Source organism: Onychostruthus taczanowskii, unplaced genomic scaffold (assembly GCF_017590055.1).
Source record: "Onychostruthus taczanowskii isolate IOZ18803 unplaced genomic scaffold, ASM1759005v1 scaffold55, whole genome shotgun sequence".
Taxonomy (NCBI): Eukaryota; Metazoa; Chordata; class Aves; order Passeriformes; family Passeridae; genus Onychostruthus; species Onychostruthus taczanowskii.
The window spans coordinates 336,888-357,816 of NW_024503124.1; the positions used below are offsets into that span (position 1 = coordinate 336,888).

The following is a 20,929-nucleotide window of genomic DNA, read 5'->3' on the forward strand; positions in this document are numbered from 1 at the left end:
TGGCACCCGCAAAAAAAAAAAAAAAAAAAAAAAAAATGAAGTCCAGTGGACTTAAAAGGGTGTTTCTATTTGAGTTTAGGCTGTGGTTAAGGTCTCCAGAGAGCTGATGGCTGGAGTGAGAGGTCATAGATGTACAGCAAGGACAAGCTTCCTGATGTGCTAGCAGATAGGAGAAGAGTGAAAGAGCAGAGGCAGAAGGAAAGACCACTTTTTCAAGGCAACTCCCTTTCTGGTGCCAAGGACTGAAATATAGTTGTCAGTGGTATGTTCCCAAGGGGGAACAGGAAAAGACTGGAAAAGCAAGAATGAGTGTGGGGGTGGAGGTGGGGGGGCTGGTTTGCAAAACTAAATTGAGTGTCGTTCTCCTTTTCTTCTGCCACTTACAGGAGAGGATAAAGTTGTTCTACTCACAAGGAGCAGGATGTCTTTATGCACACTTGGTGTTTGGGGAAGTGCCTTTGCTTTCCAGCTGTGCTGTGGATGGAGTGTAATCTTGGCAAGTGCAGCAGAGCCATCTCCAGCACGCATGAGTGGAACTGTAATTGCCAGACTAGCCCCATTCAGGAGGAGCAGATATGCATCTGCTTAAGTACCTCTTAGAATTAGTCAATAATCTTGCTGATGAGATCTAAGAGCCTTACACCTGCACGGCACAGAGCGTGATATTGCTCTGGATGTACCAGTATGGAAAGGTCCTTAGGCATCCACCTTACCTGCGAATGGGATTTAAATTAATAAAGGCCTGCCTGCATTTCAAAGTCTGACACATAGTTGTGGAGTTGGGGGCTTAGTGCCAGTGAATAATAAAAACTGATTTAAATGGAAAAATATTATAGAACCAGAAATACCAGAAGGTGAATAAGAAGTTGTTGCCCTTAATTTCACACTGTAAACACATAATGAATGCTGGAGTCTCAAGTCACAAATACCCCCAAAAATGAGCAGATGCTCACAACCTTTGAGTATTGACACTCTGGTGTGGCTGTGCAGCAAGAGCTTTGACTTCATCCCAAACTGCAGACAAGCAGGCAGGACCTAGTGGTGGATCCATAATGGGTATCTGAGGCTTGAAAAGCCTGTCAGAAAGTTCTTTTCTGAAAACTGCAATCAAAGGTCCTTAGGAATACGTTTTAAAGTACCTTGGATTAAAAACTGCCCATGTGTCATCTTATGGCTGTAGTAGCGACTTCATTAGTCTTCAGCTCTGCCTTGTGTAAAATCCCAGAAGGTTCTTTTGTACTTGTTGGAAGAACAAGCAGCACATCAGTACATTTTAATTCTTAACACTCAGAGGTGCCAGTACTTCACATGCTGCTAACACATCGCTGGCAAACTGCCTTCCTACCTCAAATTCTCCTGTCACTGGATTATGCTCCCATGTACTCACTGCTGGTTTTGAACTCTGTCTGCGAGGATATTTTGGCTGTTTTACGATAAACTTTCACTCAGCAGTCAAGTGCTGGGTAGCAGCAGGTCGTAAGGCAGTGTCAGATCGTTTAAGTCACAAGACCTAGACTACAAAGTGAAATACCACAGATATATACAATGTTCCAAGCAAATGTGAAATATTATTTCAAGCCATAATTTAGACAGTTGTATGGCTCTGAAAGCCAGAAGACTTTTGCTAGAACTAAATGTCAAGTGCAAACCTAAACTTTGAAATGCTCTGTAGAGAGGAAGGGGATCTATAGCACATATATGCAGTAGTTTGAGTCTTCTGCTTTGAGCTCTGGTCGTCTTGACTTTGTACTCTCAGCTGCTGTCTGAAGACAGGACTTCCATGGTATTTCTTAGCCAAAATCTGGTGAGATTGCAGATGTCGTCTGAATGCTGGAGTTGGTAGTTTTCAATTTAGTGTTTGCACATATGGAAAAGGCTGCAGACCTTTTGCAGTGCCTGTGTTCAGCCTGTAGACATGGCTTTATTAGGTTATTGTAGTATGTTGTTTTTGTAAATGCTCCAGTTGAAAACAGAACTAGTGCCATTAATGCAGGAGCAGGAGAAAACACATTTTGTACCAGTCTGTTGGAGCTGAATTTTCTTTAGTTGTGAGTGGTATGAATTCTTAGTGGATGCCCTTGCACTGCAAAAGGGGTAAAGGATGGGCAGTAGCTGAACAGTCCCTTTGGATTTCAGGGGTAAAGGATGGGCAGTAGCTGAACAGTCCCTTTGGATTTCATGGGTAAAGGATGGGCAGTAGCTGAACAGTCCCTTTGGATTTCATGGGTAAAGGATGGGCAGTAGCTGAACAGTCCCTTTGGATTTCAGGCTTGGTTCAGTTTGATAATGCTGCCTGCGTGTTTCAGTTAATGGCTTGTAGCTCCAGGGCAGCCTTATCTGACTGTCTGAAACAGAAAGTTAATAAAACCAACTGGCTGCCTCAGAGAGCCTTGCCTGTGAAGCTGGAGAGCTGTGATGTGGGAGTCACTGACGAGGCCTGAAGGGAGGTTTAACCCTGCCATCTCCTGTGCCTGCAGACCCCGACCGCATTATTGAGAAGGCCTCCCACTCCGGCATGATCAATCCCAGCCGCCAGTGGCAGACCCTCAAGCACAACGCGGGGGTCGCGCACTTCGAGTACCAGATCCGCGTGACGTGCGCGGAGCATTACTACGGCTTCGGCTGCAACAAGTTCTGCCGCCCCAGAGACGACTTCTTCACTCACCACACCTGCGACCAGAACGGCAACAAGACCTGCTTGGAAGGCTGGATGGGACCAGAGTGCAACAAAGGTTTGTGACAAGCGCTCAACCCGCAGGCCAGTGGGATGGGAGGGATCGGAGGGCAGCCTGTGCAGGCTGCGTTCGGTGGTCAGACTGTGCCGACGGGGGCTAAGGACTGATGGGACGGTGACCAGATCTTTACAGGGAGAGCTGGGGGCAGGAGAAGAGTAGTTTCTGCCTTGCCTTAAAGTCTTGGAGAGAGAACTGGGCACTTAGCAGATGTGTTCTTTCTCTGATTATCCGCATCTTTGCCCTTGGGAAGAAAACCCAGCCCGCTGACTTCAATGGGAGTTCTGCTGCTGACTTCAAAAAGGATTTCCCCTTTGGTGCAGAACTTCAAGACAAGCAGGAAGGAGAGACTTGTTTTAGAGCTGACCTGGCAAGTGTAAAGCTTTGGTGTTTGAAAAGTCCCAGGCTTGTTTGTTCCACCTGAGATCATGTTCAACATGTTTACTAGGGAATGGCTGCTACCTAGGCAATTGGGGGAGGAGAAAGCAGGAGGTAGGAACAGACTATCAGCCTGTCTTAATGACTGAGTTTACCTGCAATTTGAATTGTTGCTCATCTTGATATCCTGTCTGTTCAGAGATACAGCCAGAACTAAATCCAGAGTAGTGAATTAGGTGTAAAGCCAGGGAGAGTGGCCCAGATCACCTGCAAAAGACAGAGAAAGGAAACCTGTAGACTCCAAGTGACCTGAGCTCTGCAAGGCATGATGGTTTCTCCCACATGAAAACAGCTCTTTGAACAGCACTAGGAACAATTCCTCTGCACAGTCAGAGGAACAGATTCCTATAGAAAGGAAAAGCTGATAGATTTCCTATCCCAGGGAGACACCTACCTTGGTTTTCCTTCCGGTAGACTTGATAGGAGATACTGGTTAAAACCTTGGATTCAGCAGGATTACAGTGCTGGTTAGAGATTAGAACGTTCCCACGAGTGTGAAGGCGCCGGAAGCGGGCAGTGTGCTGATACTCTTCTTTTTTGTTGTTTTAACAGCTATTTGTCGTCAGGGATGTAGCCCCAAGCATGGTTCTTGCACAATTCCAGGAGAGTGCAGGTAAATGCTTCCTATCTCTCCTTGCTTTCCCCCCACCCCTCCCCAACTAATTAAACAAGTGATGCTAAACACAATAGGACTGGGGAGGGAGGGCATTTTGGAAGTTGTGGTTTTGAGCAAGACACATTATTCATGCTGACTTGCCCAGAATAAGGGGGGAGCAGGCTTTTAATGCACTGATAATTTTAAGAAGCTTTTGGTTTGTGAAGTGGTGGCATTGAGGGAGAGGGGGCTATGGGATAAATGCTGCCTAATGAGCACTAACTAATTGTTTCTGCATAAATAGTGCAAATGTTTGGTGGCTATGTTTTTTCTGGCAGCCTGATTAATAGGTTTTTCTTCAATTCTAAGCTTGAAGTACACTGTGGTTTTTCTGTCTTCTTCTCCCTTTCAGTGTTTCCCCCTTCTTCCCTCCCACCCCCTGGTTTCTTCCATCAGTAGGCAAAAGTCAAGCATTCTTTAGAATGGGATTAGTTAAATCTCTGGGTTCCTTTCCCATTGTGAGCCTGGCTCCGAGTGCTGAGAGGTTAATGGCTGGGATGAAATCTTGTCAGTGGGCTCTGATGAATGCCGAATTTTGTTGCCGTGCTTTGAAGTCCCTTCTGTCCTGGCAAGGAGACAATGGAAAGCAGATTTTATCCATAACCCGACAATTAAATATCTGGAATGCCTTAAAATATGCAGCACATATTTACAGCACAGGGAAGTCTTGTCTCTTACCCTTAGAGGGGTAGTGGATACTAAATGTGGGTATTCTTTATCAACAGGCAGGTTCCAAATTGCTGCATGTAACCCTTTATCATTTCTGTTTACAACTGAGAGCTTCTGAGGTTACAAAAATGTTCATATCGATCGTGTGTAGGAAGGGTTAAAAGTGAAGTTTGAGTATTCTTGAATAACATTCAGAAGTCTGAAGGAATAGAAAGTAATTTTTCTGCCTAACAAGCATATTGGTGGATCCTCTGTTGCTGGAAACCTTTGCATGAAGTGGACTGGAGTTGCAACAGGAACTGAATCTGGAGTGACTGACAGACTGTTCTATAAGAATTCAGCCTAAACAGCTGTAGTGGCTCATTCATTTTCTCTGCGTCTGTAATTCATGCTTCAGAACAACAACAAAAAAAATATTACCAAGGAACCATCTGAAAGTGAGGTAGGAAGTAACCTCTCATCCTCACGGAGCTGTGGCAAAGTGGAAGTCCAGCCAAGGGATGGACTGTTGTCACTTGTCCTGTGATTTCAATGTTCAGCATCACTGATACAAGCTGGTTAACCCCCAGAACACCAAATCTAAATCTTTTTTAATTAAAAAAAAAAAGCCTAACAAGTAGTAGGAAGTATGGGGGGGGCAGATGGTGAGAGGAGCATATCAGTCAGGGCTACCAGTGATTTGTGCTGCTGTCATCAGAATAAACATGCCTTGTAGGGGTTGCTGTCTCCTAGTCAGAACAACAGGCTTTGTTTCCAGATTTTTTTCTTCCCTTTCTCTTTCTAAGTCTGTTGCCTCCCACTCACTGCCCAGACATGCACTAGTGCTCTTATTTACTTAAGGTGCAACTTTCCCACACTTGATTTGCATAGTCTTGAAACAATGCTGTCCTTCTGGTGCCTTCAGATAACTTCTGCTTGCCAAGTTAGACCACTATCTTTAAAGTGAACACAGAAACAAGATTTTATTTTCTTTTAAGTTTTGATGAGTCATATAGCCTGTATGCTACAAATGCAACAGGGTTTAAAAATAACATCCGAGCAGAAACTGCTCTGTGTTCTGGTACAACAGACAACTTGCAACGTTCTTAAAATATCCTTTTCCCTTTCGCTGCCAGTCACTTTCTTCAATGCAGGCCGGCCAACTAAACCATTTTTTACTCATGAATCACTGTACAAGGAAAGTTAACTTTAAATTTCTCATGAGAAACTGCTGCATACGTATTATAAAACACGAGTTATTACTGTGAATAGTTTTCTGGAATTGATATGCCACCTTTTGTTTTCCCCCTAAATGCCCATAGCCTTACCCAGTTTTGTTGGTTATGTTTTGAAGCTGATGTTTGAAGTAGTACCTTTGGCTCTAAAGCTCATGATTTATTTTTTTTTCCCCTGTGTGGTATGGGGTTTTTTAATTATTTTGCTTTCTTTACACATATTCTAAAGAAAACAAAACCCACCACCACTTTGATTTGATGGGAGTAAAATCAATCCTCAATTTGGATACCTGCTTTTGCAGGTGAAGTCCCTTAGTTTGGCCTGCATGCAAGCTCACAGGCAAGTTGCTTTGAATGCAATACAAATTAAAATTTTGATCTTTGTGCATTCTCATTATATGCCCTGTACAGAAGGATTTTCCAAGAGCTACTGGAAGGGAGGTTGTTTTGTCTTATCTGGGTTTTTTCCATGTTCTTTGCCCTGACTGGCTTTTTTAACACACACACTAAGAATTTCCCATTGACTTTGAAAAGGCTGCTATTGTGATAGCTATTAAAGAAAAAAAAGTTAATTAGGATGCAGTTTGTCACCTGAGATTTTTAGAAGGGAAGTCGGACTTACCACTGGCTGTGTGTGATTATCCATTGGATAGATCCTTCTGGCTTTTTCCCATGAGAAGAAATTGCCAGCAAAAGAATGGTGGGGGGTTTTACAAATAGAAAGCTTAGCTGACTTCTGTAGAGCTGAGGTTTGTTTTCATAATTTAGTGACAGCTTAGTGCATAATTGCTGCTGATCAATTATTCTCAGGACCTGTTAATGAAATACAGTACCTCAAAAAGCCTTTGCTTTTAATTTTCAACTTGTTTTGCTTGTTCCTACCTATAGATGCACTTTAATCTGAAGGATCCTTGGTCTGTCTTGCTAGTGAGAACTAAATGAAAGCCAAAATAAGCTTTCCCTTAAGGGGGCTTTACTTTAAAAGAACATCTTCCTTTTAAGTAGAGAATTCAGGTAGCTCGTTGATGGTGGCAATAAAGCATTCAAATAGCAGTAAATTCTCTGGACATCAGTGTTTCTCAGAATTGGACATGATTTAGTTGTTCCCTGAGAAGAAGTTATCAGCATAAATCAAACTCAGAAGCACACCGACAGCTGATCTCTGAACACGTGTAAACCCTGCTGTGCTGCTTTCTTCCATCCCTGCCTGTGGCCCAGTCCATGCTGCCTCTGTGTGTCTCTCCATTCAGAATCAGGGTGGCTTCTCACAGAGCAGGGAACTCCTCGTGTTTTGCTACTGCCTTGCCAAGGGCTCGGAGTTGCTGGTTATGGTTTTGTTTGTCTTCCTGCAAAGCCAGCGCGGCCGAAACGCCTGGAACCTTGTATTCATGAGGATCTCTGGATAACTATTGTTTCCACTGACTTTTTCTTCCCCCCTCAATTTATAAAGCACCCTGTCAAAGTCCAGAGATTGATTTGTAGTGCACACCCACCCTCTCTGCCACATTTATATGAGGCTCCAAAAGAGTGTTATTGTGCTGAATGGCCTCATGCTGGTTTTCTCAGAACAGTTATTCTTTTGTCAGGAGGCCAGCTACAGAGACCTTGGCAAAACTACCAAAATGTTTGTTTACAAGAAACCATCAAACAATCCTTGAGTAGCTTCTCCCCTCCCCTCATCCTGCCCTTCTCCCCCACTTCCCAGCCTTTCTTCAAGCTTTGGAGTTGCACACTCGTATCTGCACACAGCAGTTATGATGGGTTTGGATTTGTTTCCCCGTTCTGATTTTTGTCCCTTTTTTTTGCTTTTTTACTGAAGGTGTCAGTATGGATGGCAAGGCCAGTACTGTGATAAGTGCATTCCACACCCGGGATGTGTCCATGGCACTTGCATTGAACCATGGCAGTGCCTCTGTGAAACCAACTGGGGTGGTCAGCTCTGTGACAAAGGTATGCTAATCCCAGAGGGCCGTGTCACACTGGGATGTGGGCTGCTGAAACGTGCTGGCCCTCAGCTGCCTGCCCCGATCCCCACTGCTGTTCCAGCGTGGTTAGCATCTGTCCTTAGCTTGTCCCTGTCCTGTCCCACTCCTCTGTGGGCACGCGTTCTGTAAAGGCTCTGGGATAGCAGAACAAAGCACGTGGTGTACAGGTCATGTTCCTGTAACCTTCCAGCCTGGCTTTAACGCTCCTCCCCTCTTGCAGATCTGAACTACTGTGGAACCCACCCGCCCTGCTTGAATGGTGGTACCTGCAGCAACACTGGCCCTGACAAATACCAATGTTCCTGCCCTGAGGGCTACTCAGGACAGAACTGTGAAATTGGTAAGTGTTGGATGGAGCTGCTGAGCTGCCACCTGACAGTTCGTTCTTGCCAGCTTTTGGTGGCTGGTTTTGGATGCACTGTATGAGATGGAGGAAAACTCAATTTGTAGCACACCCAGTCAGGGCTAGGTACAAAGATGCAGCCTTTCCTATTCTCATGCTTTGTCATGAACGTTTGGTGTCTCTGGACATCTGCTCACTGGAGAGGTCACTGTGAGCCACCCTGCTGGCTGTGGCTCCAGCAGGTGCCAGTCGGTGGCTGATGAGCTTAGCATGGAAAGAGACTGTCTGCGAGCCAGGGAATTCCTGGTTCTTGCCGGAGCACGGTGCAGCAGGAGTGCTGATGGCGTGTCCAGAGCAAAAGCATGTGGAGGGAGCAGGGGTGGCTTGTGGTGGCATTGCCGTAGCCTCTGCCATGGTGTCCTTCTGTCCCTGTGCAGCGGAGCACGCCTGCCTCTCCGACCCTTGTCACAACGGGGGAAGCTGCCTCGAGACATCCACGGGATTTGAATGTGTGTGTGCTCCTGGCTGGGCTGGACCAACTTGCACCGACAGTGAGTCCTTTTCAGTGTTAATTACAAATGTGCCAGTTTGCTGGTTTTGATCAGTCTTTCTAATCCCTCATAACCTTACAGGGCACACTACTTAACCTTTCCCAGTCTCAGCATTGCATCCTGGCAGCCATTTTTACACCCCTGTGCACTCTCTTCCCCTTTGCTTGTACCAAGGGTTCTGTCAACTACTGGGAAAGGAATAGCCCAAAGCTTCTTGAAAGAAGCACAAGGCTGGAGTTTTGTAGTGTTCTGGCATGTTGTTAAAAATGCTGTTTTGAGGGACTTGCTGGATCCAAATAGGACTTCCACTTGCAAAAAGGCCACAGGGGTAAACTTTTCCCCCAGTGTTTTGAACCCCCTTTTCACATAACTCCCCTCTTTAAGAGGCTTTTGCTGAAATCAAAGATAACCTGTAAATTACAAGTAGAAGTCCTGTTGTTCTTCTGTTCCTCAGGGAAAACCTGAGTAGCAGCAACCATTTGTCAGACTTGTCAGTTACTGCCATTGCCAATCTGGTAGTGGAGCTAAGCCTCTCTTTATTCTGCATTACAGATATTGATGATTGTTCTCCAAATCCCTGTGGTCATGGAGGAACTTGCCAAGATCTAGTTGATGGATTTAAGTGTATCTGCCCACCTCAGTGGACTGGCAAAACGTGCCAGCTGGGTAAGAACTGCTTTCTCTCCATCCGGTGCTGTTCCAGAGCTGGAAAAGATAAATGCAAAAGGGATCATGGTCCTGCATTACTCACGGTGATGTTTCTGAAGCCTGTGGATGTGTTTTGGCACATTGAAGACATTCAGTGTCTGTTTGCAGGACTGGGGTCTAGGACAGTGTCCAAGAGCAGTGTGGCTTCCATCACCTTGCTTCTGCATGCTGGCACTTGAAGGAAATAGTTAACCAGAGACATCCTTCAAACCAGAACTGCCCTGAAGTGGGGAGGCTGTGTTGTGCCTCCCAGTCCTGCCCCCACATGTGCTTCTCTCCCTTAACCCTGTGAGAAAGTTTCTGTATCTCCTCAACCACGTCAACTCCTCCAGACCCAGGAGCTCACAGCTGGGTTCCAAAATGGGGATGATCTCACGGAGAGTGAGCTGGCTGCATTCTTTACACAACACACTCATCCCACTGACCAGGCTGCAGCATTCCTCCTTCAGAATGCTCAGCTGAGATGCATGTGTGGGGGCAAGTTGCTCTTAATGAGTGGCTGGGTAATTGTGAAATAATTAGCGTAGCCTGTATGTTCTAATTGCAGAGAAACTGAAAAAGCCTTCAGAGGCTGATGATGATTTGATGATTGACTTTTGTTCCTTCAAGTCATGCTAATCCTGGCTGTACGCTGCAAGTTCCTCTTAGCTCTGGAGGAACTGCTGGTTATTGCTGGGACGTGGGCTTCTCCCTTCCCCCCTGAATGTTCCCCTTGGTCTTCCAGATGCCAATGAATGTGAGGGCAAGCCCTGTGTCAATGCCAACTCCTGCAGGAACCTGATTGGCAGCTACTACTGTGACTGCATTACTGGCTGGTCTGGCCACAACTGTGATATAAGTAAGTGTCCATACCCTTGGGTTTATTAAGGGCCAGTTCTTTGGGCATATGTGCTTGTGCCCCTGAGTTCTGAGCTCAATTTAAACACTGGGCACAGCCCCAGCAGTGGATGTTTTTAGAAAGGGAGTAGTTGGTGCAGAATGAAAATACACAATTTTATCAAAGTCATTAGCCTGTACCATAGCTATATTCTGATAAAGGGACTAAAACAATGATGTGAAGTTTTACTGCCTCTCCTAGAAGAATCGCCAAAGGTTTCCCACCCATTATAATAACCTTATCTCAAGGAAGGCATGCAGGAAACTTGACAAAAAGTTTATCTAGCTGCAGTTTTAGAGAGACCTGAACTCTCTATCTAGTGTAAATATATTTTTGCCTTCTAACCATGCTAATTTTATTGCAGATATTAACGACTGTCGTGGACAATGTCAGAATGGAGGATCCTGTCGGGTAAGCCGTTCTTGTTTTACCTTGGTTTCCCCAAGACTTGCAACAGTAAATAAAACGTTTGAGTCTAAGCACAAAAAATTTGGAAAATAGCAAATAGCTGGTACAAACGGCCATGTCTTTAAGTTGGGGGAGGACCTCTGTCATGCTACAGCATGTTGAGATATGTCTGTAGAACAGTAAGGGCAAAAAAATATAACTTCAATAAATGACTCATTTTCACTGCCAGTGTCACCAGTGAATGAGCTGGTGGTTGTGCAAACTATCTACTAGAAATGTAGGCACTTCCCTTCAACCTGTGGATTAATGCATCCTGTCTGGAAATTTAGAATGTAAACTGGGACTGCGTGGTCTGTGTGTGTGTTTGTTTTTTAACCCTCTAAATATTTTGGATATAGTAAGATTATACTTTTTTTAACTTTTTAAATTTTTTTTTTTCTTAATAAGAATATATCAAGGGAGGAACAACGTTAACACTGAAACTTTTTTTTTGTTCTTTCCCAGGACTTGGTTAATGGTTATCGGTGTATCTGTTCACCTGGCTATGCAGGAGATCACTGTGAGAAAGACATCAATGAATGTGCAAGTAACCCTTGCATGAATGGGGGTCACTGCCAGGATGAAATCAATGGATTCCAATGTCTGTGTCCCGCTGGTTTCTCAGGAAACCTCTGTCAGGTAAGAAGGCTGGGTGAAAGGCAGAGCCTCAGCCAGTGCCGTTTGTTCCGACGCTCCGGATCTGAGCACGGAATGCCTTGCATCCAGTGAAGCATAGTATAAAGTTGTACTTGGTATCGCTGTCAGTCTGCCAAGAAACTGCTTGATTAATATATATTGGGGCGGGGGAAGAAACCAACAAACCCCTGACAGGCTGGGGAGGATTCTCTTTGTTGAGCAGACTGCAGAGTTTGCACATCAGGCTTTGTGGAGCTCTCACTATTAACTTTAGCAGTTTAATATCGAGAGTTGTCTGCCAGAATAGTGGCAAGTGGGACTAAACTCTGTGTGCTATGAATGATTCTTTGAGGCAGCAGATAAAAAGGTCAGATTCCACAATGTCAGCCCGTCGTGGTGAGGGAAAGCCATGATAAACCTCTTTCACTCAGCTTTCCCTCGCTCCCTTCCCCCCTTCCCACTTCCCTTCCCTCTCTGTGCACTACTTACAGCTGGACATAGATTACTGCGAGCCAAATCCGTGCCAGAACGGCGCCCAGTGCTTCAATCTTGCCATGGACTATTTCTGTAACTGCCCCGAGGATTACGAAGGGAAGAACTGCTCGCACCTGAAGGATCACTGCCGCACCACTCCGTGTGAAGGTTCGTGTCGCCCTGCGGCTGAAGGGCCGGGTCTGGCGATGCTTCCTGCCCCTGCCCTCGCTGGAGCCTAACGCAGCTCCAGCAGGGGAGGCACTGCAGTAGCTCTGCTGTCAAGAGGCTGAAATTTGCCCTCTGCCTTAGGCCTCTCTCCATGAGAAAAGATGAGTGATATTTGTGAGTATCAGCTATTGAAAGACAGCATTATGTCAATGTGGACAGAAAGCACAGGTAGCACATAGCCTGATGCGTTTATTCCAGGCCATGGATGTGTTCCAGCAACCATCAGATAAGACGCCGTGATTATTTTGTGCACAGTTGGCAGAGTCCAATGTTATTTTAAAGCAGCAAACGTATTTGTAGTCATATGTTTATGGTTTCACTCGATGATCTTAAAGGTCTTTTCCAACCTAAATGATTCAATGACACGAATCTTTTAAACATCTGTGGCTGGAATGAAAATGTTGCTCTTGAGGAATTGGGTTGCATGGGTAATTCTCATGCTGGTCTCTGCTTTTCTGCAGTAATTGACAGCTGCACCGTGGCAGTGGCTTCCAACAGCACACCCGAAGGGGTTCGCTACATCTCTTCCAATGTTTGTGGTCCTCACGGGAAGTGCAAGAGCCAAGCGGGTGGAAAATTCACCTGTGAATGCAACAAAGGATTCACTGGCACCTACTGTCATGAGAGTAAGAGCAAAAAAGAGAATGTGTTTTACTGCCCCCCACTCTTACTGGGAAAATATTCCATCCTTCCCTCCCAGACCCCTTTAGGGTTTCTTCATTGTAACCCAGTGAACCTTGGAACTGCTCTAAGTTTTCATATCCCTCTTGGGCGAGGCAGAGTGGAATTTGCTAGGCCTTGGGGAAGGTTCACAGCCATGACCCCTCTGGCCTTGAATTGTATGTTGTTGAAAACCTTACGTATACAAGGTCTGAGGGAGTTAATAGTGGGGTTTAACGTGGATATTAAGGACTCCTGTATTTTATTGTTTGTTTTTAATAATGACAGGTTCATCACCTTGTGCAGTTTTTTACCCATTTGTCATATTGCTTGTAACCCTTCTTTTCCAAAGGGTATTATTAGAAATGGAAGTAGCACCAAACAGTCAGCAGTAAGATAATGACTCCTAGTTAACTGTACTTCTAGTTTGACCTTTTATTTTTTTCCCTCTTTTTTTAATCCTCTTGTTTCTTCCCAACTGTTGCAGATATCAATGATTGTGAAAGCAACCCCTGTAAAAATGGTGGCACTTGCATTGATGGCATCAACTCCTACAAATGTATTTGTAGCGATGGATGGGAAGGAACATACTGTGAAACGAGTAAGTTATCCATGCTTCCGCACACAGAAAGATCTCTTGGGAAAACATTGGGAAGGAATGGCTGGTACTGTCAAGATGACAGTGACCTATGTCAATAAACTCTGCTTCAAAGGCCACAGAGGACCAGGTCCTCCCACCAAGTCCCAATCTTTTGTATTGGAACTAAGCCCAAGTTACAAAGCTGGCCTGGGATTAGGGCCTGGCTCTCTCATTGTTGAGTTTCCTGCACTATCCTTTGGATAACTTCCAGGAAGAAACCCTTTGCATTAGTAGATGCCACTTTATGGCCTGTCTGCATATCATACTTGCATTTTGTCAGTCTCAGAAACAGGAGAGGAGTTGAGTGCTCTGCTCCCTTCCCCTGACTAACAGGGTAGTTTATGTAGTAGGCCTTTTCACTGAAACAAGATTACAAACAAAATGAAAACAAACTGGAGGACTGTGGTGAAACAGTCTTCATCTATGTGACAGTGCTTAAAACTTTAAAATACTGACTTAGGCATTTAATCCACAATTGAAACACAGGCCAAAATTAGGGGTGGGTTATGCTTCTTTCAAGCATTGTGTTTGTCAGTTCTGTAAACACTACTGAGCCTCTTTTCTCTCCTTAACATATCCAGATATTAATGACTGCAGTAAAAACCCTTGCCACAATGGAGGAACTTGCCGAGACTTGGTCAACGACTTCTTCTGTGAATGTAAAAATGGGTGGAAAGGAAAAACCTGCCACTCCCGTAAGTTCAGCATTTCCAAAACATAACAGATGTTCTCTGATAGGCTGATTGAACTCATTGCCCTAAGGGAGCACCAGCATCAAGGACGGTTTGGGTTTCCCACAGGTGACAGCCAGTGCGATGAGGCGACGTGCAACAACGGGGGGACGTGCTACGACGAGGGGGACACTTTCAAGTGCATGTGTCCTGCGGGATGGGAAGGAGCCACTTGTAACATAGGTAAATAGCCTGCACAATCGCCAGGAAGCAGATGCAGCGCTGCAGCTCTGACCTCAGCTGTTCCTCTTGGCTCAGGCTTGATGCCTTTCTAACAACTGAGCGGCGAATGTTGTTTGTGTTACAGCGAGGAACAGCAGCTGCCTGCCAAACCCCTGTCACAACGGCGGTACCTGCGTAGTCAGCGGGGACTCCTTCACTTGTGTCTGCAAGGAGGGCTGGGAAGGACCCACGTGTACCCAGAGTAAGTCAGCTCTGCTTGAACTCTTCCAGAGTGTTGCATGATGAGAACATGAGCTCATCCTGTCGCCCCTGGAGTCAAGATTGAATCCAGAAGGGAAAGCTTGTTTGATGTAGGCTTTAGCATCACCTGAATCTTTGTTTTTAATGACTTTATGTGATGCAGCCCTGACCTGGGCATGAGAAAGTTGCAAATGAGCTAAGTGGAGACAGATGTTGTCTTGTTTTCTCCTGCATTCTTTTTCTACGAGCAGCTCTTTCTGCTTCCACTTTTTTCCCCCCGTTAGATTCTTTACAAGGATCTCTTCCTGCATACATGTGTTCCACAATGTAGTTAACAAATTTTGTGGTACAAGCCTGGAATCAATTTAGTAGAGAATTTCAGCATATTTTTGTAAAAGTTGAGCTAAGTATAACTTGGGCATTAGGGGAAGCTTGATCATTTTTTACTGCCAGTAGAGCTGTATTAGCCAAAATCTACATGTTTAATGCTGTCTGTCTTTGCTTTCCAGACACAAACGACTGCAGTCCTCATCCTTGGTAAGTTTGTTATGTTTATCCTTTGCTCTTTTTGTTGCTTTAGAATTCTGTGTTTCTTTAATCTGTAGCAGTTTTTAATGTCTGTGATAATTCTCCACAGTTACAACAGTGGCACTTGCGTGGATGGAGAGAACTGGTACCGCTGTGAGTGTGCTCCAGGCTTCGCCGGGCCCGACTGCAGGATCAGTGAGTGTTCCGATGGCTCTCTGCCCCAGTTCTTGTCTCGCTTCAATCTTGTTGCAAGACAATCATCTTAATTGAGTTATGTAGTAGATCAGATGAGTGATAAGTGTCTTGTGTCATCTCTATCCATACCTGGATCTGTAGCAGATTTGGAGAAGGCAGGAATCACACTGAAAATGAAAGAAATTTGAAGTCCTTCAGCTGGAGCTGAAACCTCTTGGTTCAGCCGAGTGGGCAAAATGCCGTTTGGGACAGCTTTCCCTTGTATTTGTGTGGCCCAGGCTTCTGCTTGAGATGAAAGTGTGCCAGCCAAAAACCTTGTCAATTAATAATCCACCTCCAAGCCCTGAGGTGATGTATGCGCTTCCCTGTAATTTAATAATAATTACAGGTAGGAGGACACTTTTTAAATAACAGCCATGGAATAGAAGTCTCACAGCAGCAATAGAGCTGGGAAGGGTTTAACATTGCCATCAGTTGAAGAATCCTAGTGGGGGACGAAACTGGAGCACATCAGAGGAGAGGAAGTGTGTCTGTGTAGGAAGGAATGTGTCCTTGCCCTAGAAAGCTGGAGTAGCCACAGGGGTCAGGTTTTGATCTTTGTTAGTGCCACACAGCAGAAATGTCAAAGGACTTCTCTGAGGTTATACTGGTGCTGCAAGCAGGAATCTATGTCCCAGTAGACACTAGAAAATGAATATAAAGCTTCAGTAGGCAATTCTATCCCATGTTTGCTTTTTTCCTGACAAAACAAAGGGATACTATGGAGTAACTGTTTGTTTCCTCTCCTTCCCATCACAGACATCAACGAATGCCAGTCCTCGCCCTGTGCCTTTGGAGCCACATGTGTAGATGAAATTAACGGGTACCGTTGCATTTGCCCCCCGGGTCGCAGTGGTCCAGGATGCCAAGAAGGTATTCCAGATGCCACAGCTGATCCTAGCACTTACAGCAAGATCTGTGTAATTGCACATTGATGGGTTTGTGGTTGTATGGGCTTGGTTTTGGGGCACACTATCTGTTGTTTTTTAAAGCAAGTATCCTTAGTGAAGAAGCAACTTAGTGGGAAGTTTAGATGAACTTTAAAAAGGCATGTGTTTCCTATTTTTAGTTTATAATTCTGATCAATCTCTCTTCAGTTACAGGAAGGCCTTGCATTACCAGTGTTCGAGTCATGCCAGATGGGACTAAGTGGGATGATGACTGCAATACCTGTCAGTGTCTGAATGGAAAAGTCACCTGTTCTAAGGTACCGCTGTGCTGTGGTTTAGCTTACACCACGGTCTGTCCCCTAGCCAGTGGATTCTCACCAGTATTCATCCTCTCCTAGGTGTGGTGTGGCCCTCGGCCTTGTGTCCTGCATGGCAAGGGCCCTGGCGAGTGCCCCGCTGGCCACGCCTGTGTCCCTGTGCGGGACGACCACTGCTTCACGCGCCCGTGTGCCGCCGTGGGGGAATGCTGGCCCTCCAACCAGCAGCCTGTGAGGACCAAGTGCAACTCGGATTCCTACTACCAGGACAACTGTGCCAACATCACCTTCACCTTCAACAAAGAAATGATGGCCCCGGTAAGTAACAGCAGCTTGCTGGGCTGTGGCACACACAGACTCGTTCTCAGAGCATGGAATGATGTTTTCCAGAGGGAAAACTGCAGCAAAAGCTGACTCTGCCTCATTAGCAAAAAAAACAAAAAGCAGAGAAGGATTAATATAGCCTTTTAGCCTAAATGCTTTTGTGACTAGAGAAGAAAAAAAGCTAGGTTGGAGGGAATTCCACCTCCTCTTCCCCTGAGATCTCCTACTTCAGGGCAAAAAAATAAATCCCAAACAAATCTTGTATCTGTGTGTTTGTGTGCATATGTATTTAAAAAAGCCAACATCTTTTTTTGTGTCCTCCAGGGCCTTACCACAGAGCACGTTTGCAGTGAATTGAGGAATCTGAATATTCTGAAGAATGTTTCTGTTGAATATTCCATCTATATTACCTGTGAGCCTTCCCACTTGGCAAATAATGAAATCCATGTTGCTATTGTAAGTATTCCTGGAATATTTTTAAATGTCTAAGTAGTTAATTGCTTGGATATGTGTGCAACACGTGGATTTCATAAAAATATTAATTCCTGGCTTTGTCAGCACTTCTTGTGGTTTAGTTTCCATCCTGATGCTGTTTAAGAACAGGAAAGGAATTCTGGTTACATGTGTGTACCTGAAAGCTGCCATCTGGGGGCAACTGTAATAGGGGGAGTAAAACCTTTCTCTGTTAGACTCTTGCTTTTGGGGGTTTTTTGGTCTTTTTAAGGATGAGGACAAGAATTCTGAGCTGTTAGTTTCTGCCCACAGCAGGCCATTTTGCTTTGATTCTGTTTTGTTATAGAAAGAGCCTTCACTGCCCGTGAAGGTTTATAAATAGCAGGTTCCTCCGTGCATCTGATGTGGTAATTGGTGTTAATTGTGTGCCTCCTCCTGCAGTCTGCAGAAGACATCGGGGAGGATGAAAACCCCATCAAAGACATCACAGATAAGATCATCGACCTCGTCAGTAAGCGCGACGGGAACAACACCCTCATCGCTGCTGTCGCCGAAGTCAGGGTGCAGCGGCGGCCGGCCAAGAGCAAAACGGGTGAGCTCTCCTTGGCCCCCTGCAGCACCCCTGCCGAGGGGCACAGCCTTTCCTCCTCCCTTTGGAGACTTCTAGCAAGTCCCTGTTCATCAGGAACGATGGGGAGGCTGTGCACCCGAGGTCTTTTTATTGCTGAATACCCTAAAAAAACTTGCCAGAGGTTTGCTAAACCAAGCAAAAGGGCTGCTACCCTTCCATGCTCCTGGTGGAGAAATACGGGAAGTAACAAGGCATTAGACCTGAGATTTGTTTTCTCTGAGACGTCCCAAAGTGTCCCCCGTAGTCTGCAGCAGGACTAACTGTCTCCTGTCTCTTCCAGATTTCCTGGTGCCCTTGCTGAGCTCGGTGCTGACAGTAGCCTGGATCTGTTGCCTGGTCACCGTGTTTTACTGGTGCATCCGAAAGCGCCGAAAGCAGAGCAGCCACACCCACACGGCCTCTGACGACAACACCACCAACAACGTCAGGGAGCAGCTGAACCAGATCAAAAACCCCATTGAGAAACACGGAGCAAATACTGTCCCCATTAAAGACTACGAAAACAAAAACTCTAAAATCGCCAAAATAAGGACACACAACTCCGAGGTGGAGGAGGATGACATGGACAAGCACCAGCAGAAGGCCCGATTTGCCAAGCAGCCAGCCTACACTTTGGTAGACAGAGATGAAAAGCCCCCCAACAGCACCCCTACAAAACACCCAAACTGGACAAATAAACAGGACAACAGAGACTTGGAAAGTGCACAAAGCCTAAATCGGATGGAGTACATCGTATAGCAGACAGTGGGGTGCTGCCATGCAGGGCCTTTGAGTATCATTGTAAAGGCACTCAAGAGCTTGTAGTTCTTAAACTGTTGTGTAATATTTGAGTCTAAGGCTATTATTTACTTAGAATCCCTGTGTTAATTTAAGTTTGGACAAGCTGGCTTACACTGGCAATGATAGTTGCTGTGGTTGGCTGGAATACCAAGTGCTGCATTTCACATCTATGCAAAACTAGTCAAAAGTGCCCTCCTGTAAATTCAGCTGCAGCTGATCCATCACAGAAACGTTCCATAAGGTATTACATAGCCTTATTACTCTTCCTTAGTGTTCATTTTTTTTTTTCTGCCAGACGTTCCGATTTATACAGTTTCTTTAGAATAATACATTTTATTTATATTTATTGAATTTGAGTTTTTTGTATATTGGTTTTATGGTGACGTACAACTAGTTCTGTATTTGAAAGTGCCTTTGCAGCTCGGAACCACAGCAACTATCAAAAATAAGTTTATTATTTATTTTTTTATTGTATTTTTGTTGGGGGTGGGTGGGGGGAACTTGTCAGCAGTTGCTGGTAAATGAAGAATTTAAAGAGGAAAATGTGTCAAAAATAGAAGTTTGTATAGATATGTAAATAATTCTTTTTTTATTAATCACTGTGTATATTTGATTTATTAACTTAATAATCAAGAGCCTTAAAATATCATTCCTTTTTATTTATATGTATGTGTTTAGAGTTGAAGGTTTTTGATAGCATTGTAAGCTCGTGGCTTCTCTATTTTGAATTTATTTTCTTGTTACATGTTGCCTATATGCCAAAACTAAGGTGTTCTAAAATAGTTTATTTTTAATAGGATGGGCTTTCATGCCTTGATGCTGGTTTTTGTACAATGTCAAACGTTTGAAACACCTTCCATAGTATCACTTTAAGACTATTTGTAAGTACTGACTGAGGCAGTTTAGAGAATTAGACTAGAAATTTTTTTTTGCTGCTTTAGACTTGAAAACCGAGTGACAGGCAGATAATCTGCTAAGAAGCAGTTTAAGGGAACAAAACGGAGCTATTACTTTATGTAGATGAAATGTGAGTGGTTGCATGTAATTAAAAATATCAAATTAGCGTGTGAAGTTGGAAACACAGCAATCTTATTTTGTAAATTCTAATTATTTTTTTCTCACCATGAATATGTAATACTGAACCACTTGTAGATTTGACTTTTTTTGTAATCTACTGCATTTAGGGAGTATTCTAATAAGCTAGTTGTTGAATACTTGAACAGTAGAATGTCCAGTAAGATCACTGTGTAGGTTTGCCATAGATTACACTGCCCGCCTTAACAAGTGAGGAAATCAAAGTGCTATTACGATGTTTAAGATCAAAAGGCTTATAAACATAGTCATCTCAGTGGTTAACCATTGAGATCACGAAGATACCTTGTATTGTGATATTAGTGTTATATGAAAATGCATCTTTGATGTGTTGTTCCTGGCAATAAATCTTGAAAAGTAATATTTATTAAATTTTTTGTATGAAAACATAAAAGAGCGTGGAGATTATTGAGCTTGGAGGCGCTCCCGGCCAGTCAGCTGTGCAAAAGCAGGGGCAGGTGCTGCTGGAGGTTTCCAGGCCCTGCCCCTGCCTTTGGTGGAGTCAGTTTTTTGTTAGACGATCACACGTTCCCCTCTGGCTGCCGGTGGCCCTGAGGAGGTTTGAAAGCAGCGTGCCCCTTGTTCTCACTGCCTCTTGGCCGCTGTCCCTCGCAGCTCTGCGAGAGGGTGGTGTGGCTGCACCTGTGCAACGAGTTTGCCCTGCACGGGCCAATGAGCTGCCCCCAGATAGGAACCAAATCTAAGTAGCTAGGCAAGATCCAAAGTGCTGACCTGGACGGGAAGGGATCCATAGATGACGCTGATTTCTAATGGGCAAAAAGCGCTTTGTAAAGCATAAAACAAGCTCTCAAAGTATTCAACATGATGGCTTTGAATGCTGAACTAATGCTGCCCCTCCCACCTATGGGCAGGGGCTGGCTGGCTCAGGGTCTGCTCTGCTTTTACCATGTTCTGATGAAGCTGCAAAACTGTTCTGCTAAGGGGCTACTGCGAAGCTGAAGGAACAATTAACTGTGTAACAAGTTCATTGAAAAATAGTTGAACCAACCTGCTGCAAGGCTAGGCCTTTGCATCTGTATTTGTTTGTAATAATAAACAGGTATTTGATATACAGATTGCTGCGATATGAATACACTGAATGCTAACATTCATAAACCTGAGAGTGAGAAATACTTTCTTCTGTACTTTTTTTACAGCTGTCAAAAAAAAAAAAATTGATAAAATCTAATTAGTGTTACTTTTTATTTTAAACTCACTTCAGAAGATTTCCACCGTGGCTACTCTACTTTGGCTGGGTGCTGCTTCTGC

The 20,929-nt window shown here is 44.6% G+C and overlaps 1 protein-coding gene across 1 annotated transcript in view; it reads left to right on the top strand.

Annotated features, from left to right (window-relative positions):
• The window catches only part of JAG1 (jagged canonical Notch ligand 1), a 36,692-nt gene extending 15,843 nt beyond the window's left edge, over positions 1-20,849 (top strand). The window contains exons 4-26 of the mRNA XM_041417189.1: positions 2,478-2,732; positions 3,723-3,783; positions 7,528-7,658; positions 7,914-8,033; positions 8,474-8,587; positions 9,140-9,253; positions 10,020-10,133; positions 10,537-10,583; positions 11,085-11,258; positions 11,747-11,897; positions 12,419-12,583; positions 13,105-13,218; positions 13,839-13,952; positions 14,058-14,171; positions 14,296-14,412; positions 14,921-14,948; positions 15,049-15,134; positions 15,933-16,046; positions 16,271-16,380; positions 16,462-16,698; positions 17,029-17,160; positions 17,599-17,749; positions 18,069-20,849. Coding sequence (XP_041273123.1) covers positions 2,478-2,732; positions 3,723-3,783; positions 7,528-7,658; positions 7,914-8,033; positions 8,474-8,587; positions 9,140-9,253; positions 10,020-10,133; positions 10,537-10,583; positions 11,085-11,258; positions 11,747-11,897; positions 12,419-12,583; positions 13,105-13,218; positions 13,839-13,952; positions 14,058-14,171; positions 14,296-14,412; positions 14,921-14,948; positions 15,049-15,134; positions 15,933-16,046; positions 16,271-16,380; positions 16,462-16,698; positions 17,029-17,160; positions 17,599-17,749; positions 18,069-18,526 — 3,221 coding nt within the window. The 3' untranslated portion in view covers positions 18,527-20,849. The remainder of the gene's footprint in view (positions 1-2,477; positions 2,733-3,722; positions 3,784-7,527; positions 7,659-7,913; positions 8,034-8,473; positions 8,588-9,139; positions 9,254-10,019; positions 10,134-10,536; positions 10,584-11,084; positions 11,259-11,746; positions 11,898-12,418; positions 12,584-13,104; positions 13,219-13,838; positions 13,953-14,057; positions 14,172-14,295; positions 14,413-14,920; positions 14,949-15,048; positions 15,135-15,932; positions 16,047-16,270; positions 16,381-16,461; positions 16,699-17,028; positions 17,161-17,598; positions 17,750-18,068) is intronic.
• Positions 20,850-20,929: the final 80 nt, after the last annotated feature.